Source organism: Symphalangus syndactylus, chromosome 5, assembly GCF_028878055.3.
Source record: "Symphalangus syndactylus isolate Jambi chromosome 5, NHGRI_mSymSyn1-v2.1_pri, whole genome shotgun sequence".
Taxonomy (NCBI): domain Eukaryota; kingdom Metazoa; phylum Chordata; class Mammalia; order Primates; family Hylobatidae; genus Symphalangus; species Symphalangus syndactylus.
In genome coordinates this window covers 46,883,900-46,909,649 of record NC_072427.2, presented here as the reverse complement: position 1 = coordinate 46,909,649, position 25,750 = coordinate 46,883,900, and the positions used below count along the sequence as shown (strand labels likewise).

Here is a 25,750-nt window from a genome sequence, read left to right as displayed (position 1 = left end):
TTGGGCTGTAAGAGACTGTGTGAAAACAGATAACAATGCAAGATGACATAGTTTAGTCCCAAATAAATAACTCTATGACAAGGGCCACAATTTGGAGAAGGGAATGATCTCTATGAGTTAAATCAAAGGCTTCCAGGAAATGAGCCTTTAATTGTTGTTGTTGTTTTTCGTTTGGCTGGTTTTTTGTTTTTTTATCTTTTTTGAGATGGAGTCTTGCTCTGTCGCCTAGGCTGGAGTGCAGTGGCGCGATCTCGGCTCACTGCAAGCTCCGCCTCCCAGGTTCACGCCATTCTCCAGCCTCAGCTTTCTGAGTAGCTGGGACTACAGGCGTCTGCCACCACGCCTAGCTAATTTTTTTTGTGTGAATATTTAGTAGACACGGGGTTGCACGGTGTTAGCCAGGATGGTCTCGATCTCCTGACCTCGTGATCCGCCCACCTCGGCCTCCCAAAGTGCTGGGATTACAGCTGTGAGTCAACGCGCCCGGCCTTACTTGGTTTTTTAAGGATTCAGATAAACAGCAAAAAAGGGAAGGGAAATCTAGTCACAGGAAATGGCCTGACCAAGGAGTGTATTCTAGGCAGACTATAAAACATAAACCTGAGAATAAGTTCATTCGTTCATTCAATCAATATTCAGTGAGAATCCACATGTACAAGCACTGTGCAAGGAGCTAATAGCAGGAACAAGGCATGTAGCCTGCCCTCACGGAGTTTATTTCAGAAGGACTACTGGAAAATCGAATTGGATGAACGCAACCAGTAACTGGTTTAATTTAGACCGTAATGCATTTTGGTCTTTAGACTGTTCCCAGTAGGAACTGAGAGTTTTTGAGGATGAATGACAGGTGCAAAGCCGTGTTACTAGAAGATGATTGCGCTGATGCTATTTCTGTGAATTACCGGGGGATAAGAGTGAAGACCACTTAAGAAACTCTTGTAATGTTCCCAGTGTAAGACAATGCACATCCAAACTGGGGTGGCCACTGTGAAAAGGAAGGGGGAGCCTGCAAAGATATACTCACAGGGCGTTGGAACTGGCAGGAGCAAGGCAGGGACAGGAACAACAGACAAAGACACTACTGTCTCCAACATAGATGCCTGGGGGAATTCTAAAAGGAAAACCAGGTAGGAGGAAAAGGTAAGGTGCAGTTCTCCAGCACCAGGACTGGAGTGTTCTGAAGGCTGGGCTCTTTTCAATGCCCTTCTCTATTTTCATGCTATTGATAGTCCCCATTCTGGATCTCTTTCTTCCTCTCTGGCCTGATAAAATCTGTTCTTAGCCTCTTTAGGAGAAGGTTTGATAGCCTAGTTCAGAGGGATCAGTAATGGGAGAAAGTATGGCATGGACAGCAGCCGTGGAAGAGGCACCCCGGGTTGACAGATTTTCCAAGCATGCTGTCGGCAACAACCTATTCTGTGCATCTCCTTAAAGACAGCTGGACTCCCTCTAGAATTGTCTAGGAGAAAAGTTTCCCTCAATTCCACTTGGAAGAATCGCTCTTTAATTTTTGGTTGAGCAGGATAATTAGAGATGATTGAGTCGCATATCTGAAAGTTTGGGATATTTGGCACGTCCCTAACCTTGGAAGATGATATCCTGGAGGGCGGCCATCACACTTCCTCTGGGGAAGTGTTCCTGTGCAGTAGTGCTTTGCAATCATCTAGAGACCTTGTTAAAACACAGATCTGGAATCAGGTGTGGGTGGGACCTGAAGTTCTGCATTTCTAATAATATCCCAGGGATGCCCATGCTATTAGTCCATGGACCCACAACCTAAATATGCACGTGTCTAGAAGCAAACAGCTCCTTCTCTAAGCAGACCTTAGATTCAGATGACCAGGAGTTTAAATCCCCTATCTGCCACTTTTCAGATGGGTGACCTTAAACACGGTACCTAACTCGTTTTCCTGTCTGTAAACCAAGGAAAATACGAATATGCACTTTAAAGTAGATACAAATGCTGGATGATACAGAGTGGTTTCTTAGTAATTGCTAGTTCCAATAGCAGATTCTCTTCTATTCAACAGCATGTTAAACTGTTAAATTCACGGAAGCATACCCAGCCCCCCTTCAAAGGCTCTAAGGTCTGCAGAAGGAATTACCAAGAAAGCAAAGCACAAAACTCCCTCAGAAACTGGAGGAGCCACTGAAAACTCTTTATCACCATGTAATCCTGTACAATCACAAGCACTTCCGAAAACAGCATTATCCTGTATTTGTCTGAGTGATTTATAACGTTAAGATCGACCACATGATTTCCTAGCTCTAAATTTCCCAAACTCCGGTTTGCAGGAAAAGGAAGCATTTCTTTTCTAAGGAAGTCAGCACACCTAGATCTAGCCAACAGCAGTTGATTTAAGTTTCTTCAACCTTCACATTTCCCTTTCTCAAAAGTTGGACCCCACCAGCATTAAAAACTACTGTCCTAGCACATTACAAAGTTAATCAATCTAAAATGTCTTGTTTATACTAAAATTATTAAAATGCATTTAAGCCAAGTGTAGTGCTGCATGCCTGTAGTCCCAGCTACTTGGGAGGCTGAGGTAAGAGGATCGCTTGACGCCAGGAGTTTAAGGCTGCAGTGAGCTGTGATGGCACCACTGTACTCCAGCCTGGGTGAGAGATAGAGACCCTGTCTCAAAAAAAAAAAAAAAAAAAAAAAAAAAAAAAAAGAAATGCATTTACAACATGAACCAGAATAGTCTTATACTGGATTCTTTGTCAAAGATGAAGAAACAGACCAGGTGCAGTGGCTCACACCTGTAATCTCAGCACTTTGGGAGGCCGAGGCGGGCAGATTACCTGAGGTCGGGAGTTCAAGACCATCTGGCTAACACGGAGAAACCCCGTTTCTACTAAAAATACAAAAAACTAGCTGGGTGTAGTGGCGAACGCCTGTAATCCCAGCTACTTGGAAGGCTGAGGCAGAAGAATCACTTGAACCCGGGAGGTGGAGATTGTAGTGAGCCGAGATCATGCCATTCCACCCCAGCTTGGGCAACAAGAGCAAAACTCCATCTCAAAAAAATAAAAAAAAGAAAGAAAAAAACGCAAAGGTAAAGAAACAAACCTCTACATTTTGAAAAGCAAACCACAGCTCTGTAAAAGTGAAATTTTTGTCCTGTTAAATATCATCATTCCCTTGTACACATTCATCTTTTAACCCCCAAAACCTAAAGCATGTGAACATAAATAGGCCCCAAAATAATCTAGAGTTTGTGTGTACAGATAGAAAAAATGTGCATATTTTATTTTTAAAATTACTCTCACTTTCTCTATCACACACTAAGAAAAACCCCCATTTGGAGAAAGCCACACCCATCACTAACGGGCTCGATCAACCTTTCAAAACAACATTAACGGCAAACATTAAGAGCCATTCAAAACCAAGGGAAATGACACGACACTTGAAAAAAGTTCCCTCAATGTAAATGAAGCTGCTGGAATTTGTGAGGAGCAGAATAAACAAAACAATTAAGCCATTAGCATGTCTCCTTTGAGACTGTCCTGGCCTTTGGAGGAGAGCAATACCAGATTCCTGTAGCACAGGTGGATGGTACGTTAGCTTAAGGAAAAACACAGGCAGCAAATTCTCCTCTTTAAACCAGAACACACACAACCTTGGTCAGGAAATTTTACATTCTGAAAGTCCGTATCACCTAACTGGGAAAACCTTCTTATCCTGGCCATGAATCTGGCACTGATCTTTTATATCAGCAAAAGCAGCCTAACCACTCCCCCACAAAGATCAGAAAAGCCCTTGCTTGGGGTCACAGGTCTGGGTGTCCTCAGGTGGCAGAACTCGAACAGGCTGCTGCCTCCACGCCAGTTGGGCACCTGGCATGTGAACCTACATGTGATCATAAATATCAGGCTCCAAAATGGTGCCCAGGTGGGCACCATTGCAACAGCTCTCTGTTCGGAGTTGGGAGCTTTTGAACGGATAGTGCCCCTGTGAATTTGGTTTCCATTTTGACCTGGAAAGAGAAGCTCCACCCCTTGTGGGGAGAGGTCAGGACTGGTTGTGTGATCTCAGGTAATTAATTACCTAGCCTCTCAATTGAAGGGGCCTGAGTAGGAAAGGAGTGAGAAACAGGTAGAAACCTTCCCGGCCTACCAGCTTCCCTCCACAGCTACTCCCTCCGGCAGGAGCCCCACCGAACCACTAATATCCTGTTCTGTGAAAAGAAAACTCAAAAGGAAGCCCTAGTGGTTTTATCTGAGGGGGCTATTTTTATCTTTGAAAAATATTTCCAGTTTACAATTAGTTGTCTCCTTTAATCTGCTGGCTCTCATCAATCACTCATTCACTGGCGGCTGCCTTGCTGCCACCAAGTTGAATTGGAAGGTTTTCAGTCCTCTGGGCACTTTTGGTCTAGTGGCGAACAGTTGTTCAATTCAGCAAAGTTGCCAAGTCTACCCCATGCCAGAAATACAAACACGAACCACAAGCATGACAGTGTCCCTCTCCGTCATGACTTTCCAACCAAGGAGGACGGAATAATAAATATTAAAAATATCACTCAAAAACTTCCGATTGGCAGGAGGGCCCCAATTTACCTTGCCTGTCTCAAGTCCTCCATTCCTTGTCTACAAGCCACTGGCAATTCCTCCTTCCAAATGTTCTAACTGGTGATCTACATATCTTTCCAGATAGTACAGGTTACCTACTCCTGCCACTCATGTGGGAGGCTATTTCTTTTACCCTTCTGTAGAGCTTAGGATACTTTGCCCAGCCACCTGGAGCTGGAAATGGACTCTAAAAAGCTCAAAAAGTAAAATCTGCCAATTTTTCACTTGAGTTCCAGAACAAAGATTTCACGGGCACAGTTTGACCCTGCCAGTCCTAGTTTTACCTAAGCATTTTAAACATCCACATTCAACCTGTCCTTCAAAACCACACGCAATTTTAAAAAGCAAATTGTCTAATGCACTACCCACAGCAATTCTTCCAATTCCTTTTTCCATCTCTTGTATTTGTCAATTTTTTATTTTTTTTATTTTTTTTATTTATTTATTTTTTTTTGAGACAGGCTCTGACTCTGTCACCCAGGCTGGAGTACAGTGGCATGATCAGGGCTCACGGCAGCCTCACTGTGCCAGGATCATGCAATCTTCCCACCTCAGCCTCCCAAGTAGCTGGAACTACAGGCACACACCACGATGCCTGTCTAATTTTTATCTTTTGTAGAGACGGGGTCTCACAATGTTGCCCAGGCTGGTTTTGAATGCCTGGGCTCAAGTAATCCACCTGCCTAGGCCTCCCAAAGTGCTGGGATTATAAGTATGAGCCACCGCGCTCAGCATATTTGCCTATTTCTTAGGCGTCTACACTTGTGAAAATCACTGGCAACATATACAACAGATTCTGTTTTCTAGGAGAACCATCTTTTGTTAAACAGTTGTAGGGGGAAGGCGTTTGCCCCGTTTTCAACATTATAGCTGCTGATGAGTGAAGAAAGGCATCATGACTGCAGATTGCTTTCTACTGCCTTCCAGGGACAAGCCACGTGGCTTTCAGGTGCCCTTTTAAGTGTCTTTTTATCAGCTGTCTCCTCTCTGTCTTCAACATTCCATCTTTCCGAAGGGCAAGCACAACGGAGTGAGGAGTGACACACGTCAGAGAAGGTTCCAACGAAAATCAAAGGCTTGCGATATTTAAATCACAGGGTGCTTTCACCTATTCATTCTATCAGCTGAGTACCCACGAGCAGCAGTTTTTTGGAGTAGATTTTAAGAATGCTCTACCTTGTAGGCAGTTCTGCATCCTACTTTTGTCCCTCAAGGAAAAGACCTGGGGGTAGTTTTAAAGATTGTACACTCATGCTTAACAAAAAGAAATACAAACATTTTTCCCATTAAGTTTTTTGGGGTTTTTTGTTGTTGTTTTTCCTGAACAGGGTCTCTCTCTGCAATCTCGGCTCACTGCACCGTCTGCCTCCCAGGCTCCAGCAATCCTCCCACATAAGCCTCCCAAGTAGCTGGGACTACAGGTGTGCAATACCACACCCGGCTATTTTCTGTATTGACAGGCCTTTGCCATGTTGCCCAGGCTGGTCTTGAACTCCTAAACTCAAGGGATCTGCCTCCCTTGGCCTCTCAAAGTGCTGGGATTACAGGCGTGGCACCACTGTGCCCTGCCTTCCATTAAGCATCTTTTTTTTTTTTTTTTTTTTTGAGATGGAGTTTCACTCGTTGCCCAGGCTGGAGTGCAATGGCACGATCTCAGCTCACTGCAGCCTCCACCTCCCGGGTTCAAGCAATTTTCCTGCCTCAGCCTCTCAAGTAGCTGGGATTACAGGCACCCGCCACCACACCCAGCTAATTCTTGTATTTTTAGTAAAGATGGGGTTTCACCCTGTTGACCAGGCTGGTCTTGAACTCCTGACCTCAGGTGATCCACCCACCTCAGCCTCTCAAAGTGCTGGGATTACGGGTGTGAGCCACCGCGCCTGGTCCTCTCATTAAGTTTTAAAATAGTATCGTATACTCAGTATTGGAAGTCAAGAAACAAAGAGGGGAGGTGGGAATGGGGAGAGGAGAGGCTGGGATAGAAAGCTGAACAAGAAAGGATTCTATCTGAAAAGTAACTGATCAGAAGGAAAGATAAAATGCACATTAACAATTATAAGATCTTTATAGATAAAGTGCTCATGAAATTTTTTTTGTATTTTTAGTAGAGACAGGATTTCACCATGTTGGCCAGGCTGGTCTCAAACTCCTGACCTCAGGTGATCCGCCTACCTTGGCCTCCCAAAGTGCTGGGATTACAGGCCTGAGCCACCATACCTGGCCAAGGAGGTAATTTTCAGTGATGAGGCTCAAGAAGGCAGAGTTAAGGCTGGTCTAAAAGAAGAATTAGACTGATGGGATGGAGAAGGTGAGTGAACTGATTCCAGCCAGATACAAGCTGAAGATGGAGAACATCTAAGCCTGAAAGGGAAACACAAAGTGGATGAATTTGGTCAGCTGATATAGGTGAGTGTAGCCACACTGCAGAGGTGGAATCATAGGACTTGGCAAGTGGTAGAATGTCACAATTCACTACATCTTAACTGGAGCATATAAAATTCACTTTTGTCAACTGACACTTAAATACAACTGCTGCAAAAAACTGAAGACTCTTGACTCATAGCCCCAAACAAAGAGGACGGTGTCTCCCTGTCTCCGTAGAGCAAACAATGCTTGCCACATTGTCCTCCATGCTTGCTTGGAGAGTTGCTAAGCAGGGCTGGACCAAGGAGGATCAACAGAGCCTTAGGGAGGAGGAGGAGGAGGACAAAAAGGAGAAAGAGGAAGAGGAGGAAGAGGAGAATGAGGAGGATGTGGAGGAGGAGAGAGCTCCCTTTCGTTTAGTGGCCTTAGTTATGTTTCCTCACTTCTCAGCAGGTGCAAACTATGTCTCCTGCCTTCTCCAGCTCTCCTCATCCTTTCCAAGTCCAGATGAATGCTTCAAGGAGAGGATGGGCAAGAGGCCTTGTGGGGAAAGAAAAGGACACTAGTTGGAGGATGGGTTTGGGGTGTGGGGGTGTGTGAGAGAAAGAGCTAGAAGGAAAAGGCCATCCCAGTTTTTCTACACCCCAAGCGCTAGTTCTAGATCATATAAACAAAGCATAGAAATCTGCTCGAGTCCAGATATTAAGGCCCAGCAATTTCTTATGTGCCTTCAACTATTAAATACTAATTTTATAATTAATATCAATGTATCCTCAACAGGAAAATGGGTTTTCAATTATTTATATAAAGTAAAAACTTTATGTCCCTGACTTATATTTATTTGGAGTCTGTATTGAATGCATTTCTCTTTGTGATCACAGAAGAATTTACCACTTTGAACCTCTCTTCTAATACTCTATTATGTTTGATTTTCAAACATTTCCAGTAAAAGCAGGTTTACAACCATAATTCCTGAACTGTGGGTCAAGAGACTTGTATTCTAGGGACAACTCTGCTATTACCTTGCCAAGTAACTGAGAGATCTAGGTCAGGCCACTACAATTCTCTGGACCTTAAAGGGTCACTTGGGGAGACCATGAACCATATTGGGGATTTATGAATCTTTTTCCCAGGAAAAAATTCACATAAGAATGAACATGGACACAAACAATTTCATAGACTACCCTGGAAGTGGTCTCCAGGATACTTCTCATCTTGACATTCTATATTTAAAGCTATTTGGTCACTGGAAGAAACAAGGTTGGGCACAGTAGCTCTCACCTATAATCCCAGCATTTTGGGCCACCAAGGCAGGAGGATTGCTGGAGACCAGGAGTTCTAGACTAGCCTGAGCAACACAGTGAGACCCTGTAAAATATATATATATATTTTATATATATATAAATTTATATATTATATATATATATATATATATTTTTTAAAATTAGCTAGCATGGCAGTTCATGCCTGTAGTCCCAGATACTCAAGAGGCTGAGATGGGAGGTTCTCTTGAGCCCAGGAGGTTGAGGCTACAGTGAGACAAGATCACACCACTGCACTTCAGCCTGGGTGACAGAGCAAGACTCTGTCGAAAAAGAAAGAGGCTGCGCATGGTGGCTCACACCTGTAATCCCAGCACTTTGGGAGGCTGAGATGGGAGGATCACTTGAGGCCAGGAGTTTGAGACCAGCCTGGGCAACAAAGCAACACCCCATCTCTAAAAAGAGGAAGAGAGGAAGGGAGGGAGGGAGGGAGGGAGGGATATTATTTTCCACAGCCATTACCATGATACATATGAGTAGTGCCTAGGTACAGTTGGGACTGTAAGGTGGGGAACCAATGCTGTCCTGCACACTGAGACTATGAATGCCAAGGTATCACTGCCAGATCCTTCTGTGGATGAGGCTGGGCCAAGCTTGAAGAAGTCCCCTCAGTGGCTGGAGATGCCTACATCGTTCTATAAAACAAAGCCACTCCTATTAAAAGTTAAAGGGAAGCTATTTGCTTTGGTTCTCTGAGTATATCTCTTCTTTCAGTCCAATGAGCAGTTAGTGTCTAGCTTTGTTCTATGTGAAAGCCAATATAATATGGAGATATTTGTGGATGAAATGGTATGCTATCTAGGATTTGCTTCTAAAGAAACTAGGAGAAGATAAGAACAGTGAAAACAAGATTGGTCATGAGTTGTCAATTGTTGAAGTTGAGGGATTTGTTTTCTCTCCACTTACGTATTTTTAAATTTTTGATTGAGAGACAGAACAAAAAGTCAAAGTGAAAGATTAGTAGGTTAAGGAATTTTTCATGTCCTGTACAAGGCCTGGGCATGAAGCTAAACTAATCCTACTCGATTCACATCCTGAGGAGCCCACAGATAGCACAATCTGTGGCTCACAGAATATGGAATTGACACAGGGTTATTTTGAGAACCATCTTACAGTCCAAAAGACATGACTTTCAACCAAGGGGAAAAAAAAAGAATTTTTGTCTGTGTGAGGAATGTCTTTCTCCACATGGACAGCTCAGAGGTGGGTGAAAATGCCGAATTGGGCAGCAAGAAGTATTGCCCCCACCTTGAAAGGCCTGCATTCCCCTTTCTGTCCAGCAGGCCATTGAGCCCAGCATGGTTTGGCATGATTCATTGCTCTCTAACTTTGGACTTTATGTAAAATGTTTGTTATTCTTGTAAAGCACACTTTAGCAGATAGAAAATGATTTTTCTTCTTCTTGTTAGCTTCTGTTTTTGCCCTTTTTTTCCCCCAACAAAAGACAGCAGTTTTAGAATGAGACTGAGCCTCATCAATACAAAAGGACTTCAGCTCCAATTCCTCATGCCTTGCTTGAGAAAGCAGCAGCAGACAGTGCAGCAGCCATGCTGGCTTCTGTCAAACACAGGGGTTCAGGGGATCAGCCAGAGAAAACTGGAGCTACCACCCAATCTATTCCTGCCTCCAAGTATTCACGCAATGTGGGAAAGTTGACAGAAAAGGTTGAGAGTGGGGAACTGAATCTGAGCCCTTGGGCAGTCCCTCTTCCACAATGACTCTGGACTTGACAGTGTGACTTGCTTCAGCCAATGCGGATAATAGCAAGCATGATGCAAGCAAAGGTTGAAAAATGCGTGTGCCCTGGAGCTTGTACCCTTGCTTTTCTTGGGAACCCTGTGGTGTGACCACTACTATGGAAACAAGCCAGAGCTAGCCTGTTGTGACAAGAGACACATGGCCAAGCCATCCCATGGCCCCAGCTGAGATTGGACCAACTACCAGACATGTGAGTGAGGCCACCCTAGATCATCCATTCCCAGCCAAGCCACTAGCTGACCACAGTGATTGAATGAACCAGCTGAGACCAGAACTGCCATGCCAGTGCACAAAATCATAAGAAAGAATAAACGCTTATTTAAGTTACTGAGTTTGGGTGATTGGTCACACTGAAAGCAACACAAGAAAAGGTGGCTAAGCAGAGCTAAGATGTATTGAACATTGGGAGACATATCCCCTAATGGCTCTTTACACAATAGTTAGTGGGACTCACTATTGATGCGACTGTATGTCAACTGTCATTGAAATAACCTGACATAGATCCAAAATTGACCACACTCCCTAATACTCATTTCAACACAATGTTTGTTGTAATTCTTGGAATGCTACTGTATGGGCTTCAGGGGTTTATAAAACTCCTGAAGTTAAATGAAGAATTATATTTATATGCATTTTTTCATCTGAACTGAGAAAAGATGTTAAAACTACAGAGAATAACAAAGAAATATATATGTACAACTGCTTAGAATTAATAATGTCTCATCATATTTGCTTTGGATTTTTCTATATGTAAAGCAAATAAAACATTACTGACTTGGTCGTCTCCCTTTCCTCTTTCCCCCTTCAGTATTTTGAACTTGGTGTGGATCTTTCTAGTCTGTGGATTTATTTTTTTTTAATTATTATTATTTTTTTTTTTGAGACAGAGTCTTGCTGTATCGCCCAGGCTGGAGTGCAGTGGAATGATCTCAGCTTACTGCAACCTCCACTTCCTGGGTTCAAACGATTCTCCTGCCTCAGCCTTCCGAGTAGCTAGGATTACGGGCGTCTACCACCACACCAGGCTAATTTTTGTATTTTTAGTAGAGACGGGGTTTCGCTATGTTGGCCAGGCTAGTCTCGAACTCCTGACCTCAGGTGATCCACCCGCTTCGGCCTTCCAAAGTGCTAGGATTACAAGCATGAGCCACCACGCCCGGCCTGTATTTTTTTTAATAATATACACACAAATACATATATATACACATACAAAAATAAATGTATAGACCCCCAAATAACATAGTCTTATTTTGTGTTTTTGACATTTTTCTTAAATGGCTTCAGATATGCATCTTTCTACAACTTGCTTCTTTACCAAACACTACCCTTGTGACACCTATCCATATTGATACCATATTATCAAATAAGCCACATGTATATCTCTTCTAATGAACATTTAGATTGTTCCTGTTTTGTTTGTTCTCATGATCTGTGGAAAGTTTATTTGTTATTATAAACACTGTCAGGGAACAGGTCAGTAGCTTCCAACATATTCTCAGAGGACCTCAGGACATTCTCCCATCCAAATGTTAGGAACCTCTGATAATCTGATGTGGGGAAAGGGCATTGTCATCATTTTGCATTGATGCATATTTCTGCATTACAGCATTCCCAAGCCTTAAAGGAAGCTATCTTTACTTACATTCTTAAAATAGCTTATTAGATGCTTCTGCATTTAAATCTAAATTTTTCTGTAAGGTCTGCATCTTCCTAGGACACTAAAAACAGCTATTTTTCATTGAAAATTTCTTAGAATCAGAAAATATTGTCCAAAACATTCTGTGACCATGTAATGTTATCCTAAATTGCTGTCAACATCAAATGGTAGTCACACCAAAGAAATTACTAAGACACCAACAATGTGATATTCTAATTTTGTTGTTGTTGTATTCCGTAATGTATATAAGAATTAAACAGCTAAATCTCTGTTGTTATCTCATTTTCCTATTTTCTATTTTTTTAATCTTAGTTAAGATTAGAGAGCCTTCTAGTATGACTTTCTTGTTTTTTTTTGAGACACAGTCTCTCTGTCGCCCAGGCTGGAATGCAGTGGCACAATCTCGGCTCACTGCAAGCTCCGCCTCCCAGGTTCACGCCATTCTCCCGCCTCAGCCTCCCGAGTAGCTGGGACTACTAGCGGCCGCCACCACGCCCGGCTAATTTTTTTTGCATTTTTAGTAGAGATGGGGTTTCGCCGTGTTAGCCAGGATGGTCTCCATCTCCTGACCTCATGATTCACCTGCCTCAGCCTCCCAAAGTGCTGGGATTACAGGCGTGAGCCACCACGCCCGGCCAGTATGACTTTCTTTTACTTTTATGCTTGCTCTCACTATGACATCTTCTAGTCTCTATGGCAAAGTCCCAAAGCAAGGAAATTAAAACTCAGAACACTACTACTCGTAACAGACAATGTTCTTAAGTCTAAATTATCCCACTCTGGTATTACTGAATAAAATCAACCAAAATTGATGATTTTCTATCAGCCTTACCTTCCCTCAGGAGTATGTGAAATAATGAAAAAGTATGCAAATACTTGGACTCGGCATTGTCAAATTTAGAAATAATTTATTGAACTGCTTTTGAAAGAGCACAGACTTAGCAGATCTGGTTGGTTACATACAAATTGTGTGGCCCTGAATAATTCCCCTCCCCTCACTACACTTTGATTTTCTTACCTGTAAAATGGCAATAAAAACCAACACTGGTGCTAGAATGAAATGAAATCATGTATATGGAAGCCTTTTGTTATCATTTCTCCTCTATACGGGGAGCTTCTCATAAGCAGAGGCGGAGAACCTAATTTATCTTTTTGGAGACGGAATCTTGCTCTGTCACCCAGACTGGAGTGCAGTGGCACGATCTTGGTTCACCGCAACCTCTGCCTCCCATTTCAAGCGATTCTCCTGCCTCAGCCTCCTGAGTAGCTGGGATTATAGGCGCCTGCCACCCCGCCCAGCTAATTTTTTTGTATTTTTAGTAGAGATGGGGGTTTCAACATGTTGGCCAGGCTGGTCTCGAACTCCTGACCTCAAGTGATCTGCCCTCTCGGCCTCCCAAAGTGCTGGGATAACAGGCCTGAGCCACCATGCCCAGCTCTAATTCACCAAGCCTGTATGCTAACCTCCCTTGCCATGGCAATGTCTTCTCTCCACTTTGGGGTTCAAAGCTGTCCATCTCCAACCACTCCCGTTCTCTGGTAGGACCACTCATATTTGCCAAGGAAGACCTAGAGGTCTGAGTACCCACTGGTGTCACATATTTGAGTGTCAACGCCAGAATCCAGGGGGAGCACCAATGGTAGGCACGTTTGGGCTAGAACCTGGGAATGTGGAGTATGCATCCCAAGCTCACCCAAAGAGGGGGCTTCATATTTCAGGAGCCAAAGATTAAGCAGCCCATTACTGACCACAGAGTTCTAGTGGGTGGAAGGAGGAACTCTCCCCTGTACACACTTCTGGAGGAAGTCTCCATACAGTTATGACACCCAGTGGGTAATCAGACTACTTGGGATGATAACACTGCCACCAAAATGTAACAAATATGCTTATCAAGAAAAAGGATTTCTAAAACAAGTGGAAAAATACAGAGCACAAATTGTATATTTGCCCCATAATTACAACCACATAAAAACAATGTGTTCGAGGCCTGGTGTGGTGGCACACGCCTATAATCCCAGCACTTTGGGAGGCCAAGGTGGGTCACTTGAGGCCAGGAGTTCAAGACCAGCCTGGCCAACATGGTGAAACCCTGTCTCTACTAAAAATAAAAAAGTTGGCCAGGCGTGGTAGCGTGTACCTGTAACCCCAGCTACTCAGGAGGTTGAGGCAGGAGAATCACTTGAACCTGGGAGGCAGAGGGAGGTTGCAGTGAGCCAAGATTGTGCCACTGCACTCCAGCCTGGGCGATACAGTGAGACTCCATCTCAAGAAAAACAAACAAACAATGAGTTTGAATAGACTGGAAGGAAACACAAAGACACAAATAATTACTGTGTTAGGGTGTGGGGGTACTATGGGTCAATTCTTCTAAATTTCTTTTTCTTTTTTTTTTTTCTTTTTTGAGACGAAGTCTCGCTCTTGTCCCCAGGCTGGAGTGCAATGGCGCGATCCAGCTCACTGCAACCTCAGCCTCCCAGGTTCAAGCGATTCTCCTGCCTCAGCCTCCCAAGTAGCTGAGATTACAGGCGCCTGCCACCACGCCCAGCTAATTTTTGTATTTTTAGTAGAGACAGGGTTTCACCATGTTGGCCAGGCTGGTCTCGGACGCCTGACCTCAAGTGATCCCCCCACCTCGGCCTTCCAAAGTGTTGGGATTACAGGCGTTAGCCACCGCGCCCGGCTGAATTCTTCTAAATTTCTTATAATGTAGTACAGTAACCTTCCACCTGCAAGTAGACTTTCTTGAAAAGTCCCAGAAAGAAAACTACCTGGTCATGTCCAGACTCTTTAAGAATTATTCCCACCACTGTTTGGTAAGAAAAACCTTATTAGACTGGGATCTAATAAGGTTAGATCTGCACTGGATCAGATCTAACTTGGATTCTGGCACCAGCTCAGCTAAAAACTAGCTATGAGACTTTGGAAGTCATTTAACGTCTCTAGATCTCTCTGTGAAGTTAACAAATGGATTTAGGATAGAGTTTTTAAACTCTCTTCTGGGCTTTCTACAATGTAGCCTATGTTTTACTTTCTATAATGTAGCATATGACCATAAAGTGCTATAAATAAATTTGTAACAAATATTATCACAGCTCAAAAGACCCAAGAGAGTGTGCCTCCTTCAGAGCAGTTCTTATACTTATTCCAGGAAAGAGGGACCTGCTGGATACTGCATATCTTTAGCGGGGCTAATTGTTCTGCCTTTGAGGCACAATGTAACTTCTGGAAACACCAGAGAGAGATGTAGTGCAAAGTCTGGTGAGTAACAGGAATGATCACACTGGGCACTAAGGAGTTAAAAACTAAAAAATAAGGCCCTCCCTCCTTCCCTCTTCTTCCTTTCTTTCTCTTTTGAGACAGAGTCTCACTCTTGTTGCCCAGGCTGGAGTGCAATGGCCTGACCTAGGCTCACTGCAACCTCCGCCTCCCAGGTTCAAGTGATTCTCCTGCCTCAGCCTCCCGAGTAGCTGGGATTAAAGGTGTGCGCCACCACACCCGGCTACTTTTGTATTTTTAATAGAGACAGGGTTTCACCAGGTTGGCCAGGCCAGTCTCAAACTCCTGATCTCAGGTGATCTGCCCACCTCGGCCTCCCAAAGTGCTGGGATTACAGGCGTGAACCACAGGGCCCAGCCCTGTCTCTTTCTTTTTTCTCTCTCTCTCTTTCTCTCTCTCTCTCACTCTCACCCAGGCTGCAGTGCCACAGCCACAGCTCACTGCATACTTGAACTCCTAAGCTCAAGGATTCCTCCCACCGCAGCCTCCCAAGTAACTGGGACTACAGTGCGTGCCACCACACCTGGCTAATTTTTAAAAATTTTTTTAAGGTAAAGGCCTGAGCCACCACACCCGGCAAAAAATAGGTTTTATTACATAGCTCATAAATGACCATTCAAAAGTGCTTTGAACAACAGCAAAGACGTCATTCTCATGGTGGTAACTCAGAAGGGAGGGCCAACTTCATTCACATGTACAGTTTAAGTTCTATGGGTTGTCAAAGTCCATGTCACTATGTTAGGGCTGGCTTTTGCAGTTGTACTTAAGTGTGGCTGTCCCAAAGATACATGGAAAAAATACTTTGCTTAGGATGCCCCAAAACCTTTTGTCTCTGCCAACATAAATTCTGAAATTGAAATTCAAAACACAATTTGTTTACCACTATCACAGAATGTGCTTATAAGGCTGTTTATTTTAATACCTTTGGCATTTAACCTTTAACCTCTTATTTACTCTGTAAATATCATCTCAGCATGGTGAGAAAAAGAAAAAAGAATTTTTTAAAAACTCACCATTAAGAAACATTTTAATCACAGATTGGTAAAAACACAAGTTGCTGCATTTTTGCAAAAAAAAGGGATGACTCAAACTTGGAAAACCATGACTACATAATTCCTATATATCCTACCATGAAGCTTATAATACCTTGCACTTACATAGAAGATTTAAAATATTTCTGCTTTTTGAAGCAGATAAAAAGAGCTTTCTCAAATTCCCAACAAATAATAAGGCCCCATACTTGTCTCATGAGGAAACGCAAGACTATATGTTGTCTTTCACTGAGTCTCACGGAAGCTCATCACATGCCCACACTAGGCACAGAGGCAAAACGTTGTATTCTAAGTTATCAGAATGCTGGCCGCTGCTCATTATCTAACCCTCAGGATAACTCCTGAGACAGACCTCCAATTCATGAGATTCAACTGAAAAAGGAGTGAAAAACAAGAAGCCATCATGTGACATTGGAGGCCATGGCATTTTCAGTGGAGGAAGGAGTTGAAGGGTTGAAGAGAAAAGCTCAGTTTGCAGCCTCACCACTCGTGGAACCATCCTACACAGGTGTTGAGATAGCGCCAAACAGTAGCAGCTGGATGCAGATTTTCCCTGTTATAATAGCTTAGAGAGTGCATGGGCTGAAAATACCAGGCAATTCCCTGTCTTTAGGGAGACCCAGTAGGAAGGTGTGGATGTATCAATAAATATTGAATGTCACTACTGGGTGTGTAGTGAACATTTAGACATTCTTCCTGGTGAGTGAATGAGAAGAATCACCGTGGTTCACAGAAGGATACCATGTTAAGACTTACAATAAAGTGGCTGCAAACAGCTAAGCTGCAGGTGTGTTTGGCCCCTCTGAGATGATCAAATCACATACAAAAATTGGCAGAGGCCGGTCGTGGTGGCTCACGTCTGTAGTCCCAGAACTTTGAGAGGCTGAGGCAGGCAGATCACCTGAGGTCAGGAGTTTGAGACCAGCCTGGCCAACATGTCTCTACTAAAAATACAAAAATTAGGCGGGCGTGGTGGCGGGGCCTGTAATCCCAGCTATTCAGGAGGCTGAGACAGGAGAACTGCTTGAACCTGGGAGGCGGAAGTTGTCGTGAACCGAGATCACGCCAGTGCACTCCAGCCTGGGCGACAAGAGCGAAACTCTGTCTCAAAATAAATAAAAATAACGGGCAGATATAGCATAAAAATCTAGATTTCTAGCTTCTCTTGAAAAACAAGATAATTTGGTAATATGGTCAATATAACCATGGCCTAGAATCAAGTAGTGGTGCCTCCTTGAATGGCGCATATATTCCATATTTACTCTCTAGAGGCCAGCCTCCCTCCACCAAATTATAAGACATTTAAGTTTGCAACCACTGGCTGGGCGCGATGGCTTATGCCTGCAATCCCAGCACTTTGGGAGGCCGAGGTGGGAGGATCACGAGGTCAGGAGTTTGAGACCAGCCTCGCCAACATAGTGGAACCCCGTCTCTACTAAAAATACAAAATATTAGCTGGACGTGGTGGCAGGTGCCTGTAATCCCAGCTGCTTGGGAGGCTGAGGCAGGAGAATCGTTTGAAGACGCGAGGCGGAGGTTGCAGTGAGTTGACATCGCGCCACTGTACTCCAGCCCGGGCGACAGTGAGAGACTCCAACTCAAAAAAAAAAAAAAAGTTTGCAACCACTGACAAGGCTGTAGTCCTCAGCAAAAGTGTGGTGCAGGTGACTTTCAACTTCAGTAAGTGTCAGCTTCTTATACTTCTCCATCCCTCTCCATCCACTGCTCCACTCGTTTTCTCTCCAAGGAGATGCCTGGGCTGTCAAATATTTCCCACTAGGATGGCCCACTCACACTTGTCCCTAGATAATATCCCAGACTCTAGGTATTTCCCTAACCCTTTGCCTCCATCAAAACTTTTTTGGTGCTTGATCCCATTCCTTTGTGGTTTTGTTTTGTTGTATTGTGTTGTTTTGACTAGGAGACTACTAGCAATCTGATAAACTAATCAGTGGAAATCAAGTAGGTTACCTTCCCAGGAAACATTTGAAATGTATTCCAGACTTTCTAAATACATGCCAAGCCATCACCTAAAGGAACTTACCTACCTTATCATCAGCTATCCATCAGATTTCTAGGATGTAAATCTATTCCTGGGTATTCTTATGTCTCATATCTATAATTTACTCACAAGTATATGCAAGTAAGGAAAAGGGAACAGATCTTGAACATGTTCTGAGGTGACGGTCAATTCAGATTTGCTCAAATATTTCTGTATATTTAATGCACAGAAACCTTGCATTAAAATGAATCACAATTTCTGGATCCAAAGTACATAGCAGATCTACAGCCATGGGTTTCAGTCTATCAGAGAGTCCAAACTGGTCATGGCCACAAAAGCAGAACTTCCTTTGCAGATGATGACAAGCCCAGATTCTATGAAGGAAGCCTTAGATGTGTATTATGGTTAAAGTCAACAGAGATTTTTTTGTACTCTGCTAAACAACCTACACTAAATTATAAAGATGTGCAGGGTTTTTTTTAACTTCTTCAAGTCTCCTTAGGAAAAAGACACAAGTAACTATTGCCTGGTAGTGTTCTTAGTTTTCTCAAGACACAGAAGTGTCCCAAACTGAGTTTTCAGGAGGAAGATAGAAGGTGAACTACAAGCTGTACACTGTGTTCATGAGTCAGAAAATGAAAATGGCTATTTTCCTTATGAGTCACAACTGAATGAGTCTTAGTAGGGCCTCAAGTACAGATGGAGAGCCCTCCTACTATGCTACCAGACTTCCTAAAAGACACACACACACACACTCACACAGAAGAAGTCCACGGTATAGGTGTTCTCCCTATAGCCCAGCCAAGGGCCTTCTTTTTCTTCTCCTTCTTCTTAATATTTTTTAACTGAAACAGGGTCTCACTATGTTACCCAGGATGGTCTTGAACTCCTGGGCTCAAGTATTCCTCCTGCCTCTGCCTCCCACAGTGCTGGGATTACAAGCGTGAGCCACTGTGCCTGGCCACCAAGGGCCTTCTGATGAATTTTAGCCTCCACGCTAATCTTCAGCCACACCCAAAGAAGGTAATGTCCTTTCCCTTCCTGTTCTAAGCAGCTGAACTTGGGCAGGCCTGGCAGATGTGGAACACAAAATGAAGTATCATTTGGCTTGACGGAGTCTTACATAAACATTCAATATTGTAACTTGGGTTTCTGATTATTTAAGATGATGCTCTATTCTAAGGCAACTTCACATACATAATGAACAATTTTTCAATTCAGGAAAGAAATGATTAACTTTGGCCAAATCACTCTGGATCCAGTAGATCTATCAATGGCACATCTCCTGTTTCAGAACAGCCAGCTGTTTCAATTTTTCCGTCAGTGAATTGTGACTTCAGCAACCATATCTGATGCACAGATGTCGCCTGGCGGCACACAACATGTCCATCTGTGCTGATGGCAAGGAGCCCATCAATAGGTAAGTCACACACTGTCCTCGGATAGAACCATCTCTTCCCTACAGCATGCCTTCTTCGCATGCATTTGACCAACCCTCTACTTCATCTGCAATGGGGCTGAATTAAGCATGGTGTCCCAGGTTTTGGAAAACGCAGCCTAGACTATATTTCAGTCCATTCCGCATGAAAAATGAGTTTAACTGAGGGGAAGTTAATTTCCTCAAGGTACCACTCAAGTACTTAAATTCAGTAAGATTCCTTAAGTTCTTGACATAAACATATTGACCCACGGAAAATGATTACAGCCATTCTCAAGTACCAGGACTATCACATTGCTTCAAGGGACCAGGTACCCAGTGAGGTAGCTTTACCCAAACACATGCCCAATGGGAATGTTTCTCTGCTGGGGTGAGGGGAGGGGTCCAAAAGTAACGTGGAGTAGACTGACTTCTTAAACCTTAAAACTAGGAGAGGAAATTTATAGATAAAGTGTTCTCTTAGATGCGGCAAAAGTGACTTAATTTTGGACTATGTAAAAAGAAAAGGCTTTGGCCAAGGATGCCTTGAAAGGTTTCTCGTTGATGTTTGTTTGTAATCATTCTTTGGAATAAACAGCACGGGGCAAGGCGGCTTCTGAGCTTTGTGTGCAGGATTCGATGGGCCTCTGCTGCACTTCCCTCAGGCTGCTCATCGGGATATCGATTTTTAAATTAGTGTTGTGCTGGTTATCATTTTGACTTGGCTTCTCTTCCACAGCCATTAGAAAACAACAGCAAACCAGAAGTGGACGAGATCATCCACCTAAGCAGGACTACTTGAAAAGAAGCAAGTGTGGAAACTATGAAGCCTTGCAATAGATTTTTTTTTTCTGATGAACTGCCGATCTCTTCAAAATAGAGTCCTTGCTTTTGTGCCCCGGAAAGAAAAGTACACCACGCCAAAGCCCAAGGGAGGTGGCTAAGGTTATACAGGGAGGGAGGGGAGTGTAGCTGGACTGGGGAGTTGGAATAGCAGAAAAGTCACAAGTCAAAGAGGCGGCCCCTTCCACACATTCCCAAAGTGCCAAAGGGAAAAGAGCAACAAACTTGAAACTCGCGAGGGCGTCTTCCCGTGCGAAGCGTCCCCTGGATCCCCGAAAAGCCCCGATCCCCTCGCGCTTGGGAAGGGGTGGGGTCCTCTTCAGGAGGTGTTTACTTGGCGTCCCGGGCGCGGAGACCCTCGGGGCCGGCGCCCGGCACAGGTCCGGGGCGGCGTGGCTGCCGCCCGCGCCCTGGTCGCCCGGGCTCTTGACAGCCCGCCGGCCGCCAGGTGCTCGCGCTACCTGGCGCCCCCGCCTGCCTTTGTGCGGCCCGCGCCGCCCCTCGCCAGGGCAGGCCAGGGACCGCCCCTGCCCGCGTGCCGCTGCCAGGCGGGACAGCTGCGGGCGCTGCCGGGCGGCGGAGCGGCGGCGGGGAGGAGAGGGAGTCGGCGCGAGGGTGCCCGGGGCGGGGCGGGCACGGCCGCGGGGAGGGCAGGGGACGCCGCCAGCGGCTGCGGCGCGAGTCTCCGAGCACCTCCCCTGCCAGCTGCGCCCCCCACGTCCCAGCAGGAGGAGGAGACCCCCTCCCGCGCCGTGCCCCTCGCAGCCGATGCACTCGCACCCTGGCTTCCGACAGCTGGCAGCCATAGCAACCCGGCCACAGAAAGTTTCGCGACGCAGAAGGCGACTTGGAATAAAGTTTTCCTTGGCCCCTCGCTCGCTCTCCCCCGGCCCGGGTTTACGGAAAGCAGCAGGAAATCAGAGCTCGGGACGTGCCGGCTCCCGCGTCCACCTTCTCCACCCCTGGCCCAGGCAGCGCGCCCAAGGTGGGTGCACCACGCCGGGGCTTCCTGCCCCGTCCCCGGGTCCGGCGTCCTAGGACGCGGCACGGCCAACTCACCATGGTGACTCGCGCCGCGGTCGCGCCTTCGCCGGGTCCCGCTGCCGGGGAGCTGGGGCTGGAACGCAGTCTCCTGGGCGAACTTCAAAAGTTGGTTCTCCTCGCCAAAAACAGGCTCCCGACACCCAAGCACTCACAGGAGCCAATGGGAACCCAGGGGGGACTCCATCCAGGCGGGATCGGCGGCGCTAGGTGAGGGCGAGACGGCGGCAGCTTAGCAGGCGGGGCGCATGCTGCGGAGGGCAAGAGTCCACTCGGACTCGCGGCTCGCCGCCCGCCCAGGTGAGTCCGATGCGCTCAGAGCGTCCGCCTGGTTCCACTTCCTCGCTCCTCTTTCTTCGGCCACTTAATCCGTACTCCTCTGGCTGAGTCTCGGCTCGGGCCGGGCAATCTGTCCATAAATGGAGAACTCAGCTCAGGCCTGACCAATCAGGGTTTGTTTTCGTAGCGTCACTCCTCAGGGAAATCGTAGTAGCCAACAAGCTTGGAGCTGCTGGAGTTTCCAAAGATCTCTGGATCCTGTAGTCCTCCTCCCGCGCCAGCCACCGAAGAACGCTGCGGACCCAGCTGGCTCCTGGTAGCAAGACCCGAACTGTAAGGAAGAAAACTCTCGTGAAAGAGGAGCAAACCATTCACTTCGCTGAGTTTTAAGACGAAAGTTAGGGTGGGTTTCGCTTCCAAGTTGAAGTGGCATGATTTTCCCAGAACTTTTTTTTAAGAAGGAAATATTTTATCAGCATAAAACATCACAGTCGTGGCAGCAGCCCAAAGGAAATCCTTTTTCTTTCCTACGTCTGGATTGTGAGCAAAGTCAAAAATATCATTTCCCCACCCCTCCTTTTACCTGAATTTCCTTGGAAAACAAAGGAAGACTTCCGGCTGCTTTTTCTTTTCTTTTTTCTGTTTTTCTTTTCTTTCTCTTTCCTTTCTTTCTTGTTTCTTTTTTGCACGTTTTGATGACAGAAAAGTTGTTGCACGTGCAGTGAGCAGAGGGAAGGAGAGGAGAGAGGTGGGAAGAAACCCCATCCAACCTCAGCCAACACATCTGCTGAAAACAATCAGAAGTGTAAAAATGCATTATTCCAGACTGTCGAATATCCAAGGAGAAGATTGGGGTGGGGTGGGGTGGAGGGAAGCAGAACTCAAAATCAAGGTAGGGAGTTTGATTTTATTGTTCTGGAGGCTGAGGAAGTAAATTTGGTGAGTCTTAACAGGCTGCCTTCCTGGGATCTGTAGAAGATAAAATTGGTAAACTTCAAGGCATAGAGAAACTATGAAGCATAATGATATTATGATACTTTCTGAAATTTGGTTGAGGCAGGGCGCTGTGGCTCACGCCTATAATCCCAGCACTTTGGGAGGCTAAGGTTGGTGGATCATCTGAGGTCAGGAGTTTGAGACCAGCCTGGCCAACATGGTGAAACCCCTTCTCTACTAAAAATACAAAAATTAGCCTGGCATGGTTATACATGCCTGTAATCTCAGCTACTTGGGAGGCTGAGGCACGAGAATCGCTTGAACAGGGGAGGCGGAGGTCGCAGTGACCGGGATGGTGCCAGTCCACTCCAGCCTGGGCGACAGAGCAAGATTCTGTCAAAAAAAGAAGGAAGGAAAGGAGAGGAGAGGGGAGGAGAGGGGAGGGGAGGGAAATTTGGTTGTAGCTCTTCACTTGACTATCTGAACATAGAGTTAGAAAGGGTATTAAACATTTTCTTGTCTAAAAGGGTAAACAAAATGTTACAACATGGATGAATCTCGAAAATATCGTGTTAAGCCAGGAGCAAAAGACCACATATTATATAATTCCATTTAAATGAAAGTTGAGGATAGGGAAATCTATAGAGATAAAAAGTAGATTAGTGGTTTGCTAGGGGCTGGGGGAGAGGGGAAATGGAAGTAATTGCTAACAGGTATGCATTTTCCTATTGAAGTGATGAAAATATTCTGGAATTAGTGGTGATGATTGTACAAGTTTGTGAATATACTAAAAACCACTGTGTTATGCTTTTTAAATGGGTGAATCTTATGGTACATTCATTATATCTCACTTTTAAAAGTTGGAAGAGCAGCCATAAAAAATGATGAGTTCATGTCCTTTGTAGGGACATGGATGAAACTGGAAACCATCATTCTCAGCAAACTATCGCAAGGGCAAAAAACCAAACACCACATGTTCTCACTCATAGGTGGGAATTGAACAATGAGAACACATGGACACAGGAAGGGGAACATCACACACCGGGGACTGTTGTGGGGTGGGGGGTGGGGGGTGGGGGGAGGGGGGAGAGATAGCATCAAGAGATATACCTAATGTTAAATGACGAGTTAATGGGTGCAGCACACCAACATGGCACATGTATACATATGTAACAAACCTGCACATTGTGCACATGTACCCTAAAACTTAAAGTATAATAATAAAATTTTTTTAAAAGTTGAAAGAAAATCATATTGTCCAAATTCTTGTAGTAATCATTTACATAGTTTGGCAACAATATAATTGAATGTGTATTATAAGACAGCACGGCTAAATACTAGAGTTACAACTGATCCCTGCCCTCACTGAGCTTACAATTTTAGAATGGGGAAAACAAACAATTTTTAAAAAGAATAAATATAGGAAAGAAGCAAGCATAATGAAATGCAACAGTAGTTTTGTGCAAGGAATTGCCATATTTGGAGCTATAGTTTAGGGCAGGAAATTCATCTGGCATAGTTACATAGCATGAATTGGAAAGAAAACAGCATGCCATCTGTACTAGGCATTGCCTAGGTACACATAGACATGATAAATTCTCAGATAAGTCTGACTCCATATTTCATAGGGGAATATCAGCTTCAGAATATTATTAGGTCAGCCAAGCTCAGTGGCTCATGCCTACAATGCTAGTGCTTTAGGAGGCCAAGATGGTAGGATTGCTTGAAGCCAGGCATTCAAGACCAGCCTGGGCATCATAGCAAGACTCTGTCTCTATCAAAAAATTATAATAATAAAAATTAGCTGGGCATTATAGTGCACGCCTGTAGTCCCAGCTACTTGGGAGGCTGAGGCAGGAAGATCATGTGAGGCCAGGAATTCGAGGTTGTAGTGAGCTACGATCGTGCCACTGCACTCCAGCCTGGGCAACAGAGTGAAGCCCTGTCTCAAAACAACAACAACAAAACCTATCAGGAATTTTAGGAGTGTATGAACAGAGATTACCAAGACGGAAATGTCAGCTTACCAGTAACACAAGAAACACTACCTAAGCCACCATCCCATCCATGGTCAACCCTCATTAGTAGTCAGATTGACATGGGCTTTGAGATATACAGACAAAGGCATAGTTTTTTTCCCAAGATTAGCCCAGGAATACAATGAAACACTGAAAATCTCTTAATAATCCATTGACAGTCGACTGACAATTGATCAGTCTTGGATTTATCAAAAACTACCTTGAGACTATTAGTCCATTATATCATCATTTCTGATTTTTTTAAAAAATGTTTTAGCGTTTACTTTTATTGCCCTAATAATCTAGAATCTCAAGTTTCAAGAGGTACATCTAACTGTAGTAGGCAGGACTTTGATGAAGATGTATGCTTGTGTTCATTTTTTATAATATATAAGATTTTATATGTATATATAATTTATATATGATTATACATGATTTTATAATATATATGAGCATGAGATTATTATAAAGTCATATATATATATAAAAGCAGTTTTTGCTGGGCGTGGTGGCTCACGCCTGTAATCCCAGCACTTTGGGAGGCCGAGGCAGGTGGATCACGCGGTCAGGATATCGAGACCATCCTGGCTAACATGATGAAACCCTGTCTCTACTAAAAAAAAAAAATACAAAAAATTAGCCAGGCATGGTGGCGGGTGCCTGTAGTCCCAGCTACTCGGGAGGCTGAGGCAGGAGAATGGCATGAACCCGGGAGGCAGAGCTTGCAATGAGCCAAGATCACACCACTGCACTCCAACCTGGGTGACAGAGTGAGACTCCGTCTCAAAAAAAAAAAAAGGAACATTTTCCCAATTCTGATTTCCATCTGTTTTTCAGAGGATTCAGTAATATATTGCCAAATATTTATTCTTTTTTTTTTTTTGAGATGGAGTCTTGCTCTGTCACCCAAGCTGGAGTGCAGTGGTGCAATCTCGGCTCACTGCAACCTCCACCTCCTGGGTTCAAGCAGTTCTCTGCCTCAGCCTCCCAAGTAGCTGGAATCACAGGCACCCGCCACCACACCCAGCTAATTTTTGTATTTTTAGTAGAGATGGGGTTTCACCATCTTAGCCAGGCTGGTCTTGAACTCCTGACCTCGTGATCCACCCACCTCGGCCTCCCAAAGTGCTGGGATTACAGGTGTGAGCCACCGCACCCAGCCTTCTTTCTTTTTTTGAGATGTTCTGTCACCCAGACTGGAGTGCAGTG

At 44.7% G+C, this 25,750-nt stretch overlaps 1 protein-coding gene across 1 annotated transcript in view; it reads right to left on the bottom strand.

Annotated features, from left to right (window-relative positions):
• The window catches only part of MYO1E (myosin IE), a 234,208-nt gene extending 212,228 nt beyond the window's left edge, over nucleotides 1-21,980 (bottom strand). Inside the window, exon 1 of the mRNA XM_055278318.2 lies at nucleotides 21,327-21,980. Within this exon, the coding sequence (XP_055134293.1) occupies nucleotides 21,327-21,329 (3 nt within the window). The 5' untranslated portion in view covers nucleotides 21,330-21,980. The remainder of the gene's footprint in view (nucleotides 1-21,326) is intronic.
• Between the last annotated feature and the right edge of the window lie 3,770 nt (nucleotides 21,981-25,750).